The sequence below is a fragment of the Xiphophorus maculatus genome, chromosome 12 (genome assembly GCF_002775205.1).
Source record: "Xiphophorus maculatus strain JP 163 A chromosome 12, X_maculatus-5.0-male, whole genome shotgun sequence".
NCBI classification, from domain to species: Eukaryota; Metazoa; Chordata; class Actinopteri; order Cyprinodontiformes; family Poeciliidae; genus Xiphophorus; species Xiphophorus maculatus.
Window position 1 is genome coordinate 9,538,822 of NC_036454.1, and position 23,746 is coordinate 9,562,567.

General features: G+C 36.6%; 1 protein-coding gene across 1 annotated transcript; it reads right to left on the reverse strand.

The window, feature by feature from the left end:
• Window positions 1–4,160: 4,160 nt before the first annotated feature.
• mccc2 (methylcrotonoyl-CoA carboxylase 2) lies at window positions 4,161–22,089 on the reverse strand. The gene is made up of 17 exons (XM_005800976.3): window positions 21,878–22,089; window positions 20,479–20,545; window positions 19,805–19,889; window positions 19,546–19,647; window positions 19,270–19,397; window positions 18,929–19,041; window positions 16,846–16,959; window positions 14,227–14,291; window positions 13,873–13,972; window positions 13,687–13,782; window positions 12,454–12,526; window positions 12,275–12,351; window positions 10,517–10,583; window positions 10,274–10,430; window positions 8,071–8,185; window positions 5,618–5,703; window positions 4,161–4,516 (listed from the first exon to the last, which is right to left on the reverse strand). The coding sequence occupies exons 1-17, from the start codon at window positions 22,007–22,009 to the stop codon at window positions 4,399–4,401; spliced, it is 1,695 nt and encodes a 564-aa protein (XP_005801033.1). The 5' UTR covers window positions 22,010–22,089; the 3' UTR covers window positions 4,161–4,398.
• Window positions 22,090–23,746: the final 1,657 nt, after the last annotated feature.

The window sequence follows — 23,746 nt, forward strand, 5'->3', positions numbered from 1 at the left end:
TATGTCAGGGTACATCATCCTGTTGAAACCACAAAGTGCAATGATACATTTCAAAGTAATACCCACATGCGTGGCGGGATTCAGAGTAAAGTATCACACACAGGTTACAACTAAAGCAAAAGCTGCCACTGTGGGGGAGTTCTGACACCGTCATGCCAATTGTTGGTGCTTTTGGTGGTAGTATGGGGTCAGCATGAACTCCCTGACTAGTTTGAAGCTTTTTATCCCACTACACAAAAGACTGCAAAACCTTTCTATCTGAAACAACATCCATGCCCTCAGCAATCAGAGGACTTGGACCCAGTCATCTACCTCAATCTTGCTTCATTCTTGCTTCACCTCATCTTTGAGTACAAGACCTTCACCTTCCTGTGCCATGTTGACGAAATAATAAATGTTTTTTTTTTATTCTTATTAAAAACTATTATGGATATAACTAGAGAAAGTTATATCCTAGTCCTGTCAATACACTAACAACCACAATACAAACGCAAAAACCTCTACGTTTGAAAGTTTTTGAAGATAAATAAGTCATAGCTTGGTCTCCCCCACAGATGGATCAGAAGGTGGAATATGTTACACAATAAAGAGGCTGGAAAATACCTAAAACCTAATAATTAAAGACTGTGTTGGTTTTCCTTCTCACTTTTTGTTTTGCAATTGGTAGAGAGGAGGACTGGTGTAGTATTGATTCCTGTAAAACAAGATGAGCAACACTTTGACTGTGGCTGCTTTTAAAACATAAAAAGATGTTAGATGTTTTGTATAGCTCTTCTGTGTATTGCTTTTTTGTTGCTAATTTATAAACTAGGCTTCAAGCTAACCTTTTTAAAGTTCTTAAAATATGAACGGACCTTCTAAATGGCGGAAGCAAATGTTATTTAGAGAATAGGTTTCCTGATGGTAGTTTTGGTTCATTTTATGGACATAAAAGCTCCAACTTGAGAAAAAAGTGAACATATTGATCAAATCCTTTCACATAAACCAAGAGTAATCTTTTAAGTTTACATACTCAAGGGATCTTTCCAGAATTTGTTCAGAACAACAGCATAGTTTGATTAGAAAACATATAAAGAAGTGCAGAATCTGATAGATTGGCCAGTTAAACATTCTCTAATAATTCAAAGTGGAAATCAAAAGAAATACTATGAATAAATGATCATTCAAATCAATCAAAAACTAGCCATGGTGGCAAAGCCAATGAATGATTACATTGTGTTCAAAACCTAATTGCACTTTGAGCATTATAACAACTTAATGATGCCTCTGTGAAGGCAAGCTAATGGCTAAGTCTCACAACAGTCCAAATGATGAAAAATGTCAAGCTAAATAGTTTTACATTTCGGCAAGCAGCAAATTGAGCTGCCTCTTCTAAGTAAGGGGCTGTCTATGGTGGCTGCCGCATAAAACTATCACATACAAAGACACATGGTCATGCTGCTTTATGCTGATGAAGAAATGTCCTTTAAATGACTGTTTTTAACTAAATCGAATAGAAAAGTTGTGGGGTGACATCAAATATGATGTCACCCCACAACCTTTTGCCTTGTTTTTGAGGCAAAATAAAGAAATGCAGAGGAAATGTGAAACGTGTGAAATCAGTATTTGTCAGGGGGCTGGAATATTTCTTCACAAGTGCCAGAAGTCTGTTGACTCCCTGCAACATAGATGTGAAGCTGTTCTCAGAAATAGTGGGCTTCACAAATAAAAAATAGCTGAGGGATTTACAACCCTAAATCTTCAAGTATTATTTTTTATTTAAACAGAAAATATGTTTGCAAATAAAATGTAGTCCACCTATTATTCCCAATCCTTTACTTTCTGTAGATTGATAAGAAATAAGAAACACATTCCTTCAGACAGAATTCAAATCATTATGTGTCCATGAAAATAAAACTTTGAGCTTTAAAAATACATGCCTGGCATTTTGAACTCAGCTATGCATAGCAACGTGGAGGTTCACTCACTGTTTACACAATATTCAGCTCAGCTAGAAAACCCTTATCTGCATCTAGCTGAAACAAAATGTCAAATCCCACTTCAGCTGGAGGCTCAAAATACTTTGTTTTCAATCAGGCCTTTCAGATAAAATTGCTTCAGCTCTAGAAGGTGATCTTTGTGAATCAAAATATGACAGAAAAGCTTATGCATTTCAGTTTAAAAAGCAAACCTTGCATGGAGTCTCAGTAATAAAAACAGTGATTCCTTTTTAGTATGTGGCTGATTGCTTTATTAATGGCATTAGCCAAGTCCTGATGGAAAATTTAAATCCACATCTCCAAAAGGTTTGTCTGCTGCACTAATGAAACATAATGGACCAGCACTCGCACATGACACTATAGAAGCTTCACTCTTCAATAACATGGATTCTGTGTCTCTCTACTCTTCCTCCAGATAAGATCTTGACTTACTTTAATCTAAAATTGAAGATAAAATTGAAGATTTTCTACCACTGAGCAATTATTTTTCTTCTTAGCTCAGATAGGACAGCTGTGATGAAGTTTCTGGTTAAGGAGTGGTTTCACACATGGTACATGACAGCTGTAGCTCATTACCTGGGCACATGTGGTTCTTAAAGTACAGACTACAGTTGCAGAACAAGACTTCATTTCCTTCAGACTCCAGTTGCAGAACAAGACTTCATTTCCTTCAGTCGTAGAGGTAGAGGAAGGTGCACAATAACACGGATAATCGAGCATTGAGAATTGTAAAGCAAAGCCCAGTTTTTCCTCCTCAACTTTCTGTTCAAATGTTTGCACACAGAACTCTGTAAAACCTAATGTTCTTTTACAATGGCTTTTTTTTCTCTGTGGAGTATCAATGTCTGTAGGACAACTATTAAGCAAGTAGTGTTATCCATGATTGTGTGGGTTATAGAATAAAATGTGGTCTTATGTAATATTCTAATTTTAAGAGAAACAGACTTAGCCATCATCATCGAGACGATCAAATAGTTTATATGACCCCAGGAATAATGAATAGTTTTCCTTTTTGATTTGACATAGTGATATAACTCGTCTTTTTGATGACAGTCTAATGTATTGAGATGCCACTCACAGCTGCGCTGTTGCCTTCGATGAGCCTCACTTGACTTTCATCTCTTTCACTAGTTTCATCTTTGTTCAATTGCCCAAAGACATTTTATTTTCTCTTAGATAAACCATCTAACACATCACTGTTATTCAGTGTGCTCGTCTACGTGTCTGGCCATTTGTCTTGACTGCTTTTTAATCCAATATAAGCAAAGAAAGGCTGTGAACCTTGGAGGCAGAGCACTCTGAAGCAGATCGAAAGCTTGCCAGATTATTCTGAACTGACTGAAAGCCAAACTCTGCTCTGTTAGAGACCTGGTAGATGCGCATTAAATGATCGTTTTGCAGACAGGGGCAGAAACTATTTCCAACAAAGATAGTACGGATTCAGAATTGCTATAATTTCCTATAGCAAATCAATGTTTCTCATAGCTCCAGTCCGGTTCTTTTGTGATGCTGAAGACTTTTCTGAAATATCTGCTCTGTCTGTATCTGCTGAACATCCACAATTTGAGAAACCATGATGTGAAATTTGGAATGCCTCCTACGGTGACATTTGGAGCAGGAAGATGAAGGTCTAGTGGGAGGTGTGGGCAACACACAGATAAACTCATGCCCACATGATGCCCTCAGTTATTTCTACTTTCTCTCTCCAAGGTGAACCTCTCCACAGCCATAGTGCATCAACTACTGTCATTCACAGAAAGCGTGAAGGGCTTCTGGTTAAGCACTTTAACCAGCTGAATCCATGCAAACATGTAAATCCAATGATGCACCAAATCCCTGATGCAAAACTGAGAGTGAGGGTGAACTGGTTTACATGGGAGTGAAACTGCTCAGTAAAATAATAAATACCTAACTAAATGTAAAAAGGCAGTATTTAATAATTACATAAACTGCACCACAATATATGATACCATATACGTACATATATATCTTGATGACTTTACCCTCATTTCCTCTTTTGCTCAATCGAAAGCATTAAATAAGGAGTTCAGAAAGCCAGAAAAAAAAAAAAAAACCTTTGGGTCTCACTAAACAAGGTATAGTGTATTATTTTTGGCTAAATAGTGCCCCCTAATGAGGAAATGTCTCATTGCACTATTAAGAGGTCAAAACAATTAAAACTTTACGTTTTCAGCTCTTTAATGTTCATTTAAAGTATGTGATAAAAACATAATTCAACCAAGAAAAATGTTTCCAAGAAGAGTTGTTTGTACAGTGGAATAGTAACACTTAAGGCACAACTTCATTGTGGAAATGATCCACAATGAGAACTACTTACATCCCTCTTGAAATCTGTTTTCCCCACTTTACAATCTATGCTACAAAGAGATGTCTATTTACATCATAAACTACATGAAAGTTACATCCGGAACACTCCAAAGTGGGTCTTCTTTATTGGTGCATTTAGCGCTGCGCTGAGGCTCAGTCCCAGAACCAGACGAGTGTCTGCAGGGTCAATGATCCCATCATCCCACAATCTGTAAAAATAAAGAATCTTACATTGTTGGCCATTTCTCATACATCAGGGGTGTCCAAAGTCGGTCCTCGAGGGCCGGCATCCTGCACGTTTTAGTTCTCTCCCTGGTAGTACCTCCAACCTTTTCAGCATGTTAGTGTTCTTCTTAGGCCTTCTAACGAGCCATCATTTGATCCTGGTGCGTTAAACCAGGGAGAAAACTAAAAAATGCAGGGTGCCGGCCCTCGAGGACCGACTTTGGGCACCCTTGTCATACATGCAGAGGGGTTACTGATTTTCTAATTCAGTCAAACTCATTACCATATTAATTCCTCAAAATAATTTTCTCAAAAATCGAGTCACCTATTACTTTTGATCAAAATTACTAGTTTTAAAGATAGTTGCCCTAAGCAATTATAGTTATTCATAGCCAAAACTTGGATCTTACAGAACAACAAAGTCCAGGCTTTCCCTCAGGCTGAGCCAATACCAACCAATCAGTCTGAACCAAATGTTCTTAATCCTATTGATCTCAACATAGTGCTTACTGCAAACTGATTTGTGTGTTGTTGTTTTTTTTACTGGGGCTTTGTTAGCATCAGACAGCCTCAGATTGAAACAAAGAGCGTAAAATACAAGGCTTGTTCACTTTCATAAAAAAAAACATTAAAAGAACAGACATGTTCAAAAGTTATATTAAATCTGCCCATTTCATAACATATGTATTGATTCAAATAACAAAACTTATTTTGATAAGCTCCAGTCTCACATGCACACTGATCAATACCCACAGGACTAAATAAAAAGTAATTGGAAAAAAAGCAACAGGAGCCTTAATGGAAATAAAACAAATCCTTGCGTCACTTCTCATGTATTAACAGACTGTCTTGCTTGGGTCCAGGATAAAACAGAATTCCAAGTACTGAAAACATTTAAAAATAAAGAAAGAAAAGCAAGGCAGTTCTGTCGAATATCATCATAGCTTCAACACCACCTGTCTCGCCAACATTATTTGAATGCTTCAATTTCCAAACAAAAAGAAATAAATGGAGACATAGTGGACATGGTTCTTTTTCAGTACACTCCTGCCTTATAAATGTGATGTGCCCTGACCAAATCTCACCTGGCACTGGAGTAATATGGACTGCCTTCCTCTTCAAACCGACGGACAATTGGTTCCTTCATGGCAGCCTCTTGTTCAGCTGTGAACTGTGAATAAATTGTGAGAACAGAACAGGGCAATGAAGGCCCCGGCTGGAGGCATTTTAAAGGTTGGTCTGAATTATTGAAGGTGAAGATGAAATGTAAAGCTGAAAGCACACAGCCTTTCATTTGTCATGAACGATGGTCTTGTCCGCTTGGAAATACTGAGCCAATTCTTCTAGAGAAAAAAAAATAAAATAATGAAAAACACTGAGTATACGCAACAGCTTCCCACTGCTTTTAGTTTAGCTTCAAGGATGAGAGGGGCAAGCTGTGGATCTGACAAACTTTCTAGCAAAACATTCAACTAGACTTAAAGCTAAACTTTGTAAAACATAAAAAAAATCTTCCACATATTTGGTGTTCTGCTGCACCATCACCTTATAAATTCCCAGTAGGGCTGTTGTAAACGGGGAAACAATACGGGATATTTATTGCACCTTCGTTCGTCACCCTCACTGGTAGATGAGTCAGGAACTCATCTACCAGTCATGTACCGCCACAATTATTTCCGCCACCTGTTTGTTGACACTGGGATGATATGAAATTTATTGTGCGGTTGGTCCGTAAAGTTGCACTTACACTGTAACCATCAACTACTCAGCCGCCCGCCGTGTTCAGTCTAACTGCTTGCCTGTATTAATACTCCCGCAGCGCTCTTCCCACCATTTGCTTTGAACCAGCAGCTCCCAGAGGAGAAAGGCTGTCGTACTCCTGGCATCGCGACAGTCATTTTAAGGATGCTTATTGGTCTCCCAAAAATGATGAAAACCCAAACTTGAACCCCCACGGGTCGAACTTGAAAACTGTACGTTATGCCGCTAACACTTAACATTCGTCAAAAACTCAGAGGCGGAAGTCAAAGCTACGCGTAACGCAAATAATGTCCCGGCCAGAACATGGCGCGCTAAATAATAAAACATAAATTTCCTCGAGGAATTTTAATAATCGAAGTACTCGAATCATACGAGTAATCGTTTCAGCCCTAATTCCCAGTCTTCAGCATTTTGAGATTTCCATCAAAGGTGAATTTCATAACCTTCAATGTGTGTTGATAATTATGAATTAACACCATTAAACAATAAAAGAAATTGGCATTGACACCATTTATTTGACACTAATTAATAACTACGGGAAGAAATATGTTTTATAAAAACTCTAAAAATATCTAGAACACTTTTCAGGCTGTTATTCAGATGGCAGTGAAACATTTGGACTAGTAGAGTGCTTTGCAACATTATTCAGAGTCCTTGAGTTTTATCACGGGGATTTTGAGTGATATATATATATAAACACAGAGTACTGCACTGCTGCTAATTAGAAGGAAAATGATTCATGGTTTAACACTTTTAAAAAATTGCCCATGTATTTATACCTTTCTATAGTGGCCCCTTCTTATTTGTGGTTAAGTAATCACATATGCACTGACGTTTCTGTGGAAAATCACTTGAAATGTTTGTCAGAAAATCCATTTATTCCAGAAAAAGGTTCAAGTATGGAGCTAGTAGTTTTGGATAGGGTTTTGTGATATAAAAGGGCCAACAATTTCAACCTGATTACATTTGTATAACATTAACTTTGTAATATCCTTTTAAAATAGTCTAATCTACATCATTTTGGTGAAGTTTAGCTGCAAATTTACACCATTTGTATTAAGAGGCACTAATAAAAACAACCATAAACCCTGTGGATACCTGACAGACTTTAAAGAAATTATGCTCCATTGGGACAAATCTCTCTTGCTTTTTTATTAAATATCTGTGAATGTTACAGACATTCACTTACTTTAAAGACACTGCAAACACATAGAAATACCTTTTTTTTAATGCATTTATTTTTTGAATCATGACTGCAGATGTTTCTTCTTTTCTTTCTTATCGAAGTTTCTTGTAACGTGACAAAATGCAGATAACTTCAAAGTATATGAATACTTTAGTGAGCTTAGTCAGTTTCAACAAAACTTCTGACATTCATTTTTTCTTCACCCAGGTTCAACTAAGAGTCAGAGCTATAAAAGAACTTCACAAAATACACTCAACAGTTTAGTGTGTTATCTTTTTTCCGTTCAGATGGCTTACACATCATTAAATTGCCAGTTTCCACTGCACAGCTGTGTCATTGTGAAGCAATTAATGCACTGTTAATGCACCTATAACAGCAAACCTGAGATAATTTAATTACAGCCACTTAATGTCTGCACTGTTCTGGATAAGGCATCACAGTTTCACTTAACGCTGATATAATTTTATTCTGCTGTGATTTACCGTCACTGGAAGAAATGTGCCTTTCATAATGTTTATTCTTTTGGCAGCAAATCAACCATAGGCAATTTATGGCTGCGTAGAGAAGGGCAGATTTATGACAAGGTTTTACCTCCTTTCCTTCACGCGTCCTCTGATCTTTAGTGATGGTGGCCAGGACTGTCGCCGCTTGCTCGCCTCCCATTACAGAGATTCTTGAATTGGGCCACATGTAGAGGAATCGGGGGCTGTGATGAAAAACAAACAATTATCAATTTAATTGGAGTCTTTTTAGTAAAATAACACCCCGAGTCATCACCTAACAAAAATTGAAAATAGTTTATTTACAAATCATGTTAATCATGTTAACACCTGATTAAAAGCACACAAAAATAGGTTATCCTAGATCTAGATGGAGTTCTTATTGCATGAAATACAAGTTTAACAAACAGCTGATATTTTAAATGTTTTGTCTTAATTAAAACATTGCATTAAGTGTATTTTCTGGATTTTAGATTAAAATAGTATTTAATTCTCAAGAAGTTGTTTTTTTAATTCCTAAAAAAAGAACTGGAGTTGTGAATTCAGCATCCCAAATCCAACATTATGTTGCAGTAAAAATTTATAAAAATGTCATAACAATTTCAGATTAAAAGAAAATGTCTTTAAGGACATGTTAGGCTGACCGGTTTTAGTCTGTTCTGTCATTCAGAAGCTGGAAACAGCTGCTGGCTGCCACAGTAATTACAGCTAGAGTGGTTGCTCCCTTGTTAAATTTTTTACGTTGCTACTGTGAGGCATTAGACGAGTGTTTTACAGTGCCACTACATTTTCAAAACCAAAAATCTTGAGTTCTAGAGTTGTGTCGGAGTTAATTTCCATGAAAACAGACTGCTGTGAGGAGGCACCAACCCATGCTGCACTGAGCTGCCTCTAGTCGGTGTGAAGTACCAAATGGGAAACACTGGCGGCTTAATGGAAACATATTTTCTGAGCTGATAAGGTGGAACAATGGTGCAAAGGAGTTTCTGAAAATAAGTATGTAACAACAAAAACAGCCTGTTTACTCAAATTTAGAGTATGTTGTTCTCATCCTACCAACTTGACATCAGAAATCAGCTGGTGTCAAATCAAATCCTCCTGCACTGACTTGCATTCATTAGTTAATTGAAATTTCAACATATTGTACAATTACACTAAAATAACAGTCTTGGCAGTGGACAATATTACTGAGTGAAGAGGAGTCATAATGAATTATTCTCAGCTTCAGTGATCTTTAGAAAGTGATAGCAGAGAAATGTAAGAAGGTACATCATGCTGAGACATGTCAGCAGTTCATTCATGCTTTTGTTTTGCCTTTGTAGTAAAATATTTGTAAAACCATGCTTAACACCAACTTCTCTCCACCAAGCCCAGGTTGATGTTGGTTTGTTTGTGGCTGTATTTTGTTAGCTGAAGATGCTTGGGCAGAGCAAAAAACTGGAAGTGCATCCATGAACATTTAGCATGAACACTTGTCAGATTTAGTTGGAAGAGTTGCTTCATGGTTCATTTTCTTCATGTGACGTTTGTGGTCCTCTTGGTAGGAAGGAACAAGTTTTTTTAGTTTGTATACTTCATTTTAATAGATTTATAAAATTTGATTTGGTTTGATTTTGGTTTCTGATTCATAAAACTTTTCTTTGTAGATGACAATGTATTGTTTTCAAGATTTAGTTTTGATCTATTATTGAGTTTATTAAAAAATAAATTATTTTTGCATTACCTTTTTGTTTCTGGTCTTCATTAATCTTTGTATTGATTATAATTTTTTCTTTTTTAAATCTCAATCATCCAAGAATTGTACATGAAGGTCAACACTTCAAAAACAATGGATCTTTATGATACTAAAAATGTTACATAAAGTCCACTGTGTATGTAGAATGTCAGTGATTGCTGATAAACCTATGATTTGTAGAAAATCTACTTAGCAGATATGAAATTATATTACTATAATCTCCAGTTATCTTACTTTTTTCTTGATGGTTTTCTAAGATGAAATAATTAACAGCTAGGTGCAACATTAAAAAAATAAATAAATAAATAGCAAAACCTGAAGGTCTTGTCAAATACAGAAAATAATAAAGCAAACCATAACTGTGGCGAAAACGTAGTTGACTGAAAATGTCTTTGGCCTTTAAGTGAAGAAGGTCTTTGTTCATAAGAAAGGAACATTTCCACTTATATGTAAATGAGGCATTGTGAATATGAAACCAGTACAAGAAAGGGAAATTTTTTTTAGGTTTTTTGCTACTGTATCAAATCACCCAACCCAACAGCAAGAGACTACTTTATACCTGTACGCTCTTCCACACATGCCGTAATTGCCTGCACCGTAGGAGCCTCCAATGATAACTGTTATCTTTGGCACCTTGGCACAGGCAACAGCAGTGACCATCTTTGCTCCATCTTTGGCAATACCTCCGGCTTCATACTCTCTTCCCACCATGAACCCTTAGGACAAAGATAAAAAAAGAAGAATGGTTTATCACTGCAAAACAGCACAATATTCCAAAAGAGGAGGAAAAATTTGCACCAACCTGTTATGTTTTGAAGGAAGATCAGAGGAATGTTTCTTTGGCAGCATAATTCGATGAAATGGGTTCCCTGAATGAAAATCAATTTTTTAGTTATTACTAACAGTAGAGCTGCCAAGAGGTAAAATCTCAGCAATGTATCTTCATTACATTAAGATAAAAGTCTTGGCATCTCAAGAGTCAAATAAGTACATAGGTTTCAAATAAGATGCTGCTTCAAATATAACTGTACATCTCAAGCAATAAATAAAGTCCAAGGATGGATGGGTACACAAAAAAAATATTTTCAGGTATTATCTGAACAATAGCCCTTCTAAAACTGACCAGTCTGCATCATAACCCCTTTACTAAGGTTTAAGATGCATCTTTCTAGTCACAATTTCAGACATTTCCAGACTGAAAAGTTTGTTCTCTCCCCCTACTTATCATTTTTTAACAATTATTACATATACTGTAGATGGACATATAGATAATGAATGAAGGGATGGTGAGATGAATAAATAGGTGTATTAATTGAGGGATGGATAAACCAGACAGACAGATGGACACAAAGGCGGTGCATCTTGTCTTTACTTAGTAGTTTTCTTGAAATCATCCCTGTAAACTGAGCTACTAGCATCACTTTTAAGTTCATATTCTTCTATATTTGACATATAAATAGTTCAATCTGAAAAAAGCTGCACTAGTAAGGAAGTATTTTGGAGGAGAATTTACTAGTATTTGGTCGGTTCAAATTAAGAATTAAAGGCTAATGCAAAACACAGAAGAACCAGAAGCTTCTTAAGAGCCAAACAAAATATAAGGCTGCGCTGTCATTATTTTAAACACTAATGCTTTATTTGGGGTAATGTTTTAAGAACTTATTTTTGTAAGGGAGATTTCTTTGCAATAAAAATTGCAAACAACTTGTAAAAAGGAATAAAAAGCAGACAATTAGAAGTAGTTATGTGGTAAGTCTTTGCCAAAGATCATCTTTCTATCGGCATTACTTCTCTTTCTTTGCACAAATACCTGACAGATATGCTTTTCAATCACCCAACACCTTGTATAATTGAAGCCCAGGCCTGTTTAAAGCAATGACAATGTGTCTCATAAATGAATCTTGAAAACCAGGTGATGTATTGATTTTTGTTGAATATGCTCTCCAAGTATGCCTTCTCCACACGAACCACTGTCGGCCCTTTTTTGACAGTAATTACTCCGATGAGACAGCCTGTCTCGAGGAGACCCGACAGAAAGAAATAGAATCAAGAAAATCTCTTTTTTCCCCAAGTTAAGCCTGTAATCTAATTTAAAACCTGTTTGAAAAAAAACACATTGGAGTATTATAACAGATTTGACTCATCTTTTTTTAATCCTGCCGTGAAGTTCAGCTCTGCTCAAAGCAAATTGGCTTGCAAGTTAACTGAATCATACAAAATGACAATTATGATTGTCCTGTGGTTTCAAACTCTAATGCTATTATAATAGCCTTTTTAGAGGACTTATTGGAAGACAAGTGGAATTTAAAAGGTTACTTTATGAGAGAAACTCTGCAGCTCGACAGTGAAGGGTCAATGCAAAGCACTTATGAATGCCAAAGCTTCTGCAATACAAGCGAAACATACAAGCATTCTTTGTGAGCAGCGAATCTCTGAGGTCAGCCTGAACCACTTCAGGATTGTGCTTTAAGACCTTGACATTTTCAGGGTGCATAAATGTTATATTGCTCTTTCTTCAAGGTGACACTCATATTATTTTTTAGTTCCAAAGGACAAGTACCTTTTTTGCAGACTCTGAAAACAGGACTCCATTGTTGCCAATAATTCCAACAGGGTATCCAAAGATTCTTGAGAAGCCTACAAAAGGCACAAATTAGATATTGAAAGGTGAGGCTGACAGCAAAACAAAGAAAAAAAAATTTGTACTGTAGAAATTGAAAACAATACCAGCCTGTATACCTGTAACAAGTGTGTCTCCATAAAATGCCTTGAACTCATCAAATTTACTGCCGTCCACAATTCTGGCAATAACCTGCAAACGAATGAATGTGTCAGCTCATAGAGGTGTGTAACAAAATGTCAGAAAACAAGGCCCTGAGGCAGAAAACCGAGCTGCATTGGGCAATAATGTCACAAATTTTATGTAACCTGCTTTATTAAAGTGATTTGGCTGCATGCTGTGTTGGGCTGCCTGTTCCTGATAAAAAACAAGAGCCCTGTAAATAAAAAGGAGCAGCTGGTTGTTCCCGATATCTAAACAGACCGCCAATGCTGCTCTACACCACAGACGCTGTGGCATTGCTTGAGTTAACAATAATTTCTGCTCCTGAGTCTACATCAAGTATCAGAGCCTCAGGAGAAGCCAGAGAAGGAAAACAGCGTGACTGATACCAAGCAGCCATAATCAACTGAAAACCTGCACATGACATCTCAACACTGTTCACTCTGAGCCTTTAAAGCCATGTCTGTGTGGCTTTATGAAGCTTAGGTTTAGTGCTGAAATGAGAAATCAGATTAATCGTAATGAATCAATTTTTGAAATAATACAGTAATCAAATAATTGTTAACTGCAGAATACAGACTAGTAATTAAGCCAAAACTGTACAAAAATTTATACATTTTGCAGTTAAGATAAAAAGAAAATCTTCTTTGTCTATAAATATGTTCTACCCAGAACTCCTCAAGTGAAAGAAATAGTTTCACTCAGTTCAAGTTCTGTAAAAGAAAAAAACAAAGAAAGAAAAACAAAACCTCAAAATGTATTTCCAACATTGTATAAAAAGGCTTAAGTGGTAAACAAAAAATCTACAAAATGTGCCATGTTGTTTTCATCATATTAATTGTCAGAATAAAGAATAGAATAATTGATCCCTAAAATAATTGTTAAGTGCAGCAATATTTAAGTTTAAATAGATACTAGTGTGTGGTGGTTATAATTTATTGTATTTCTTCCCTTTAATTAAATTGAAATCTATTCAGACTCAAGTAATATCTAATTAGCATTCGGAGAGGAGCTCTGGAATGATTTTTACTTCATTATGTATTCCCATGTAAGAACTCAAAAACAAAGAATACCTATCTCACAGTCAAACACATGAAAGATAAATCATCACATCAAAGATCATCTTTTCTGGAGTGTAGTCATTAAGCTCACCCCCCTTGATCAGGTTTGACAAGTAGCCGGGCAATTACCTCTCTGACATCAAAGTTGCGTTTCAAGTTATCTCCAACTATCCCATAAAGCTCATCTGAGGGAAAAAGAGGGGCTTCTGTGAGTTCTACAGTAACCTGAAAAAACAAAGTAGACACAGATGTAATAGGCAGTTCAGGCACAATTAGGTGACCATAATTAGCAATTAGACTAATCATTGGATTGACCTCAATGTTCTTCCTGTAGTTGAGACTTCGGACCGTCTTCCGAGCTAAATGGAGTGCGTGGTTGTCATCTAAAGCGTAGTGGTCTGTCACGCCTGATTTTCTATGAAATTGGAAACAAATCAATCACAACGGAGCTATTATAGAATATAAATCAGTGGTTAAGAAATGATCATGAAGATGAGAGAAGGTGAAATATACCGCCGTCGATGCAATCCCATTTGTTTTTGCCATCAAATAATTTCAATCAGGGAACAGAACACTAACACTAAGCTGAAATTAGAAATTGCATCTCTGGAATATGTGCAGTGGCTAAAACAATGTTAACTAATGTAACTGCAAATGCTGCATTCATACTTGCAGTGCAGATCAGCACCACCAAGATCTTCTGCAGATACTTCTTCCCCAGTGGCAGCTTTCACCTATAAAAGAAGGAAGTGTTCAGAAAATTAAACAATCACAGAAATGCATTCTATCCTTCTATGCAGCCAATAGAAGGATTGCTAATTTTATAAATTAGCAATTTATAAAATGCTAATTTTATAAATTAAGAGATTTTAAGTTATCAAAAACACTTTGGATCGTCTTTTAGAGTTTTTCTGAATAATTTGCACAGATGCTAGTTATCCTCTCTCCCATCACCATTTGATACTTTTTCAGTATTTTGGGACAGGATCTTTTATCCATCTTGTCCATTTAAGTAAAATTACTTACAGTAATTGTACATAATCTACAAATAGTCTCAAAGAAAACGTGGTTATGCAACTCTAATGTGTAATATCCATTCACAAGAGGTTGCTCAGAGTTATTTTGGATAATAATCTGTCACATCTTATAAGATTCAACTGAATCAAGCGCAGATCAGAATAGCAATTAATGGAAATTAATGGTTTAATATAAAAAGCATTCAACAAATAATATTCGATTAAATCTAACTTTTAGGACTCTCATGGTTATCTCATTACAAAGACAATACTTCACTCCCCAGGAAACCAGACTGACAGGTACAAAGTGAATAAGCCAGTAGGAAGTTGTGGTATAAAGGTTTGAACTACCCCAGAGCGTATTAGCAGCATTTATTTGGTCCATTCAGTCTTCTAACTCAAAAAGCAAACAGTACCAAGGTCATGCTTGCAGAGGCATGCCCAACAGATGCAGAATATATGGGCAACTTGCACAACGCTGCATTCATTATGACTCCTATAACACAGCAGGTGTTAAAGTTACTGAGAGAAATGAAAAACAATTTCCTCACAGCGTGCTTCAGGTCTTAACAGATGAAGTATCATTTTCCATAACTGCAAAACAACACCGCACTATCAAACTGGAAAATATTCGGGATGCTTTAAGGGCACAGGCACAGATAGGAAAGGACATTTTCTTAAAGGTTTCACTTAAAAGTCTTTGATAAACTTAGATGAATGTAGTAGAACACAGGTGTCAAACTCCAGTCCTCAAGGGCTGACGTCCTGCAGTTTTTAGATACACCACAAGTACAAAACACTGGAATGAAATGGCTTAATTACCTCCTCCTTGTGTAGATAAGTTCTCCAGAGCCTTGCTAATGACCTAATTATTCTATTCAGGTGTGGTGCAGGGGAGGCACATCTAAAAGTTGCAGGACACCAGCCCTTGAGAACTGGAGTTTGCCACTCCTGAGGTAGAGTATACCTTTACACTGTTCTATCAACTCCAACTCCAACATACCCTCTAATTCTCTACATTCTGGAAAAAAGAAATGTGTTCCCAACCTTCTCTATCTCCTATAATTTTTGCTTTACAAGTCAGTTCAGCAACTCTCCAATGACGATGCCTCTTATGTACCTATAGTATTCATTTATAACAGAATTTTTTGGTTGCTGGACATTTCTCTCCTTCACCATTGCCTGCCTTTGCAATGTTGCTTATTTCATATCAGTCTGCTAAAATGGGACATTTTGTACGGAACATGCATCAATTTGTACCGGTGAGTCCAGAGCAGCAATGACACTGGATCTCTTGGAAGCAATAATTGAAAGGATATTTCATTTCAAATGTCATGCAGTCACACTCTGTATATTAATAATACATTTGATCCAATTGAATAGACTAACTGCACTTAATAGGACCACCTAATGTATATTTCTGGTGCCTGAGATGCTAAAGCCCAAGAAATGTGGTGAAGTAAAATGTAAAAAAAAAGGTAAGAAATGTGGGTGGTGATAAAAAATATCATCTTCAGCATCACAATTATATATTTTACTCCATCATTATCTGTTTATTGGTACAAAAAAAAGAATGCAGGGATAAATTAGAAATCTGTAGGAATGAGATGTTGATACAAATTCACCCAGAAATGATCTTATACACTATGTTTGGTTTTATAACAACAGTCAGGATAACTTCCTTTTTTCACATAGGATCTTAGGCTACCTAAGATTATTTTTGATTATTGATCATTTTTGCTCATATCCAACCCATATCTGACTTCTTCATGGTTGTCTGTACGGCCCAAATACAATCTTTTCACCTCCAAAAAAAAACCTGATTTGTATCACTTCCATGTAATGTACAGGCAAAAAATATCTGATTTCAGCAAAACATCAGAATTGAGCATAACAAGCTGCTTTTAGTAGATGGTAAATATTTCACATTAACTGCATGTATCAAGCAACTCATCTCAGTGAGAATGGTGTAATCTATAAATTTGTTATTATGGGAATCTTATTCTAAATACATGCAATACATTTCACTAAAAATGGCCAACCAGCATGGCTATGCAGAAGGTTTTTGCTGCACAAATCTTTTTTTCTAGCAAATTAAACTGGTGTGCACACTCTCGCTAGTTCCAGTTTTGTGAATGCAAAAGCTGCTCAATCATTCTGTCCAGCTGGTGTGGGAATTACAAAATCAAATGTAATGCAATGAGAGGATGCAACAATTCACATAGTTCATCTCATGTTTGCAAAACGGAAAGGAAATGAAAAATTTTCCAACCAGAGGAGGTCCTCCGAGAAAAATTGTTCCTTGCTTTCGCACAATGATGCTCTCGTCTGCCATTGCTGGCACATATGCTCCTCCAGCCGTGCACGAGCCCATCACAACAGCAATCTAAAAAGAAATAGGAAGTTAAATCTTCACCAAAGCATTTCTAATACAGAAACATCCCTTCCAGCTTGTTTGAAGTACAATAATTAAACACTAAAAACACTAAAAAATTGTCGACTCATTATTTTGATACTCTGCATCGATGGCATCATTTCTCTCTATGAAAGTTTCACTTAGTAGTGCTCTATTAAAATGTGATATATCACAAAAATAATTCACAACACATTGCTTTGGTTTTAAACTCTAAAACCAAAATAATGTCTTCCAAAAAAGTTCTGATTTCACAGCTTTGACTCAACTTTTTTGGGGATGCAACATCAAACTTTTAGTCTTCCAAAGTTTAACGACAAATGCGCATAATTTTTCACAGACTTTTTAACTTTCAGCAGGCAAAAAATATAAAAAAAGAAAAAAAGCTGATAATATGTAACTGTGATTAATCTTTTTTTCTCCACATTTTTCTTGTTTGAAAATATTTATAAGAAGCCAGTAAAGAAAGCAAAATCACTGCCTTACTATGCAAATCGAAAAAAAGACTTTATAAAAATCGTTCCTAAGAGCATGAAAAAAATCTTGGGAACACATATTTTAAACTTACATGACAGAAAAAGAGTCTTGAAAATATTATTAGGGGATGAAAAACAAAACTCCCAGAATGAAAAGTGAAATCTGAAATGGTTGTAGACACTGTTGATGAGTGACCATTCAGAACGGTGACTCAAACATTCAATGGTTCTCTTTAATGGATTCGGTGAAAAGAGCTGAATTCAATAACTGAAAAGCTATTGCTGAGCTTAGTGCTGCTGTTTTGGGAAAAAAAATGCTGCCTTGTTTGTTCCTCTGTTATTACATATATGTTGGACACCCTTATGCCCAAACATGGTGTTCGTTATGGACAGTCCATGATGAGCACAGAAGTCCAACAACAGAACACCGCTTGAGTTCAGATCAGGGGGGCGTTCCTCCCAACCACGCCCTTCCAGGTCTCACTGTCATTGCCCACGTGAGCATTGAAGTCCCCCAGCAGAACAAGGGACTCCCCAAGAGGGGCACTCTCCAGTACTCCCTCCAAGGACTCCAGGAAGGGTGGGTAATCTGAACTGCTGTTCAGCCCGTAAGCACAAACAACAGTCAGATTCCCTCCCCCCACCCAAAGGCGGAGGGAGGCTACCCTCTCGTTCACCGGGGTAAACCTCAACATACAGGCACCGAGATGGGGGTCAACAAGTATGACCACTCCTGCCAGGCGCCTCTCACCATGGGCAACTCCAGAGTGGAAGTATGTCCAGCCCTTCTCAAGGAGACTGGTTCCAGAACCAGAGCCATGCGTCGAGGTGAGACCAACTATTTTTGGCCAGAACCTCTCAACCTCACATACTAGCTTCGGCTCCTTCCCCACCAGAAAGGTGACATTCCACGTCCCAAGAGCCAGCTTCTGCAACCGAGGATCGGACTGCCAGGGCCCCCTCCCTCGGCCACCACCCATCATACACTGCACCCGATCTCCCACATGTGGTGAGCCCATTGGAAGAGCGACCCATGTCTCCTCTTCGGGCTGAGCCCGGCCTGCCTTGGATAAAAGCCCGGCCACCAGGCGCTCGCCAACGTGCCCCACCGCCAGGCCTGGCTCCAGAGTGGGGCCCAGGTGACCCGCGTCTGGGTGAGGGAGCACTAAGTCCATTGTTATAACTCATCATAAGGGGTCTTCAGACATATATCCATATATGTTACTTCAAAATTGTATTGCAAGACAAATTATGTTTCCCTCAGAACAACAAAAAGAAAAGTCACAATTTATCCATCTGTGCTCTAGATGCAGATACATAGACTTGTAGCAGACTGTAAACTATCATAAATGGCAACATAATGAATAGGTTTCCAACAGTATATGCAAATACGATAAACAAAGAGAGAAGAGTGATTTCAACATTGTTAATTTTTAGCTTGTCAAATACAATATTTAAAGCCTCACCTGTGCAATTCCTTCTGAAGACATCCTGGCCTGGTTATAGAAAATGCGTCCAAAGTGATCGCGGTCTGGAAAGACATCGGCCTGTCTGGGAAGATTGGCTCCTCCAGAATCCACTGAGGGGGAATTCAAACAATAAACATCTGAATATTTAGATCATCTATCAAATTTTGGAAAAACAGCACAGGTATGTCCACCTCTTGTTAGTCACCACCACCAGCAGAATTATTTTCAGAGTACAATATACAATTCTTAACCAAATAGTGGAAAAAAAGTGTTTTTGACATTTTTGTATAAGAAATTTGTATTGTTTAATTGCTATGACCCAAATCAAGAAAACATACCCAAATAGATGCATGGTAAATGGTTCTGCTGAGCAATTTCTTGTGCACGAAGGTGTTTTTTCACAGTAATTGGGTAGTATGTTCCCCCTTTCACGGTGGCATCATTTGCAACAACAACACATTCCACCCTTGGAAAAAAACAAAGCTGGTTAAATTAATCATTTGGAAACTGCACAATGTCTTGGGGCTTTTCTTATTTCATTAAACAGTCAATAAAACTATTGTGTTAATTATTTTTATTAAGAAAAATATCTACGTAAACGCTTCAGCACTCACCCTGAAACCCGTCCTATCCCAGTAATCATCCCCCCGGCAGGAACATCCTCTTTTCCATACAACTCATGTCCTGCAAACTGGGAAAATTCCAAAAAAGGAGTCCTGCAAAAACAAAAACAGAAGCTGAACACTGAACATAACTGATTTTTAAGTGTAGATGAGAAAATGAAACCAACATAATAAAATGAAATGGTTAACTTTGTGCAAATCACGTGTGAGCCAACAATTTTAAATTTAACTAGTAGGCAGATGATAATACCCTGGATCCAGTAGTCTATCTATGCGCTCTCTTGGCAACAGCTTCCCTCGAGATGTGTGAAGTTTTCTTGCTTTTTCTCCTCCACCTTTAGTAATAACAACATATCAGATTAATAAACACTTTGTAGGTTTTTGAAGTTTCCTTCTATTGTAATATAAAAGTGAAACAAATTTTAAAAAATTTTAAAAAGTCAATTAATGTTGCTATTATTTTGTACCTAATACAAAATTGAAGTTATTATTAAACTCAAAGTAGTTTTAGTAGAAGACTAAACACAGTTCTGCACAAGAGGTTAGGGATCAGATGAAAATGTTCTTGTTTCCTAGGAAATGTACATTAAATTAGTCTGAATAGAAGATATAACAAGGGACCAGGTCAGGGAAAGATCAGTGTTAGTCAGTTTACAACATTTTAATGGAAATGATGAAGGTCATCTCCAATCCTTGATTTTATATGAATAAATGAATGTTTATTTCAAACAACAAAACAAATATAAAATTAATGAGATGCTCACAAAGTTTTCTTTTTTTCTTTCATTAAAAAGTAAATTTGCAAGTGATTCCAAACTTTTTTGCTCTGTACTTTGCAATACATTGTGTGAAACAAAAGTCATGCACAAACACAGGACATCTGAAGGCCTAATTTTCACCACCTGTGCTCTTCCTGGTACTCACCCAACTTGATTTTCTCTGTCCGGTTCCTCAGTTGATCTACCAAAACTTTCATTCGCTCATAATTTTCCTGTGAATGCAAGGCAAGGTAATCATATTTATATAGTATTTTCAGCCAAAGGAAACTCGAAGTGCTTATCCATAGCAGTTAAGAGCAACATACATCCAAACAGATTTAGGTTAGAAAGATTTGAAAGTAAAAAAAAAACAAAAAAAACAAAGCAAGAATATAGTAGGCAACAACAAATCAGAAAATAAAAAAGATCTTAACCGTGTTTTAAAAAAGTTCAGGGTGGGAGCATTCCTGTAGTGAACAGGAAGCTCATTTCAGATTTTTGGTGCACAAAACCGAAGGTAGCTTCAGCATGTTTTGTTCTCACTCTATGAATGGTTAATAGGTTTGATTCAGACAATCTTAAAGATCTTAATGGTGTAAGAATTAAAGAAGATCAGAGATGTAGTCCGGGCTTTTACTTGCAAGTGTTTTGTAAACCCTTACTGAGATTTTAAACTTTTCTTTGAGTAGCAAGTAGCCAGTGCAAGAACCTCAGAGCCATGCTTTTGTAAGGACTCTTGCAGTGCCATTGTGAAACCATAAGAGGTCATGATTGAGAGATTACTTACACACTTGGTTATTAAAGAAAATTTGCCCAGAAAGTGTAAAGCATCAAAGATATTTAACAACTAAGCACCCATATTTTTAAAAAATAAAAATATTGAATAATGTTATTCCACAATATGAATTTGGAGTTGTTTTAAGTAGTATACACATCTGTACTTTTTTCCTGAATAAAACTGAAATAGCAAGGACATAGTGTTACCTTCAGTAAGTCCAGAACAGACTGGACTGTTCTGGACTGTTCAAGCTACTGTAGTAGATTCAAGAATAAAATGAGAGATTACTTGTTATACTGATACATCTCGAGCAATACTTTAATAAGAAAAAAGTGTCTTTTAGTGACATCTAGTGTCAGTGCTGTACCTCTACAACAAGCTGAATGTCATTATATGAACATAAAATAAATACTGTCATTGTAAACTAAAGAATTAATACGTGTACACATTTAAACCTCAACAATGTCTACAGATTAATTCAGCAGATAAAACACATTTTGCTTAATTTTCATCGAAACATTAAATATAAAGTATGTAATTCATGTAAATCCGAGTCAATTTGGGCAATTATTTTAGTAACAATGATGTTTTTAAACATAGCTTGTAGGGTTTCTGACATAAAACATTCCGTCTCTGCTACACATTACAAGCTAGTTATGCATGTTAGCAAACACTATTGCTATCTGACCACGGTGTCCAGTCTGAGTTTCATCCTCACCTGGTTTTACTCAAACATAACGTTATTTCTCCAGTTAAGCTAACAGGCTTTAGCTACAGGCTAACCTACCTGATATTCAGAGGAATGTTTATCAGGTTGGGAGCCGAGCCGAGCGACTCTGTCAGCATAGTAAGTCCGTGTACAAGGCAGCGGTAATACTCTGCATCGAAGCAACAACGGCCTCACGGACTGTAAAAGCATTTTAAAAACTCACAAAGGGGCAAAATGTTAACTAAGCTGCTAGCTTGTTAGCTGTAATGGAGACAATCTTCTTCTGTGGTTGATGATGTAGGACGGAACGTTCTACGTCGCCACCTGCTGATAATAAAACATTTATTCAAGTTTTTATTCTGTTAAAATAAATCAATTATTTTAACAGGTATGGTAGCTACTAAATCATGTTTAGTAGCTACCATACCAAATATTTCTGGTACGACTGAAAACTAAATATTTACTTATTTCCTCCCTAAAAGTGCACATGATACTAAAGGTTAAATAATATCCAGTTTATAGAAACACTCATGTCATCTTGAATGAAAACGTCTAGAAATGAATATCAAAGAAGAATACTTTATAAAATGATGAGGGACACATTTAGATTCGTTGTAAAGAAAAAAAGAAAGCTATTAAGGGATTCTTCCAGGCTACACCTTTTTATCTCTTCTTTGTCTCTTTGAGGAAACTTATGTAAATAACTACAATATCAGGTTTATCTTTGGGATTAATGAAATATGGAACTGAAGACTTTATGGCTTAATTTATTGAACTGTTCACTGGAGAGGAATGTGGCTTGACGCTCTTGGACTGCTGTGGAGAATAATACTCAGAGAATTACGGATCAAGGATGCCACCATGTGGGATAAAAAGTGTACTTCAACTAAGCTGATCTTAACTCTCCATACATCTATACCAGTAGTCTGGTGTCTGGTGTTTTAGATGTGTCTCTGCTTTAACACACCTGAATCAAATAACAAAGCCAGTAGCATAACTCTAGTTGCTAATTCAGCCATTTGATTCAGGTATGTTGGATCAAGAACACATCTAAAAACTAAATTACACCGGACCTCAAGGCCTGGATCTGAGAACCCCTGGTCTATACCCACTAATCCTCAGAGTCACAGTGGTGCTTATGCCTGTCTTCAGAAGTCTTTTGGCAAAGAGGGCAGGATATACCTTGCACAGATCAGTAGTCCATTACAGAGCACAAAAAACAAAGAATACATTCATATCTCACCAGTTCTAGAACTTTTTGAACTGTGGAAGCAACCCAAATAACATGGAGAGAGTCCACACATGCATGAGGAGAACATGTAAACCCTGGACCTTCTAGCTGCAAGGCAACAGTTCTAATAGCCTTGACTCGTGATAATGAATCATAATTCATAATGTGATAAAGTGGACTTTAGTATGAAAATTTGGAGTTTGGAAAAGTTTGTTGTGGCATTTAATATTGTAACTCATTTTCCTGTCATTTGAAGCAATGAAATGAATTTTTCTTGGAAGTAAGGGTATGTACTTTGTTGTCTTCTTTATGGCAGCACAATAACTTTGTTTTTTATCTTAATTTGTAGTTTAGGACAGAATGTTATGCTTAAAAGGGTGGGAAAGAAGCTGAAGCATCCTGAACTTTAAATGCATATTAAATTGTTTTTACTTGAAAAATATGGTCTATTATTTATTTGGTGTAATAGATAGTCTAAGGCAGGTTTAAATCATGTTTTGTTCACGTTACATTAATTTCATAATCTCTCTTTGGATCTCTCCACAATGTACACTAAAATTTTAAACATTTTACAATTTTATTTCATGCTTCAGCAGCTCTCTGTTCACACAAAAAATACAATTTTCTTACTCAAAAAATGGGAACTAAAGTTGGATTTAAGTGGGAATCAGAGTTATCCTAAAAGCTTGGGGGGAAAAAAATCTAATCTCTTCTGA

What these genes read in the sequence shown, in the direction of transcription:
- mccc2 (XM_005800976.3), bottom strand. Translation starts at nt 22,009, where the DNA reads ATGCTTTTACAGTCCGTGAGGCCGTTGTTGCTTCGATGCAGAGTATTA. An exon ending in GATAGACTACTGGATCCAGG is followed by an intron (nt 19,648 to 19,804) that starts GTATTATCATCT and finishes TTGTTTTTGCAG; the next exon opens with GACTCCTTTTTTGGAATTTT. An exon ending in TTTACCATGCATCTATTTGG is followed by an intron (nt 19,042 to 19,269) that starts GTATGTTTTCTT and finishes ATTCCCCCTCAG; the next exon opens with TGGATTCTGGAGGAGCCAAT.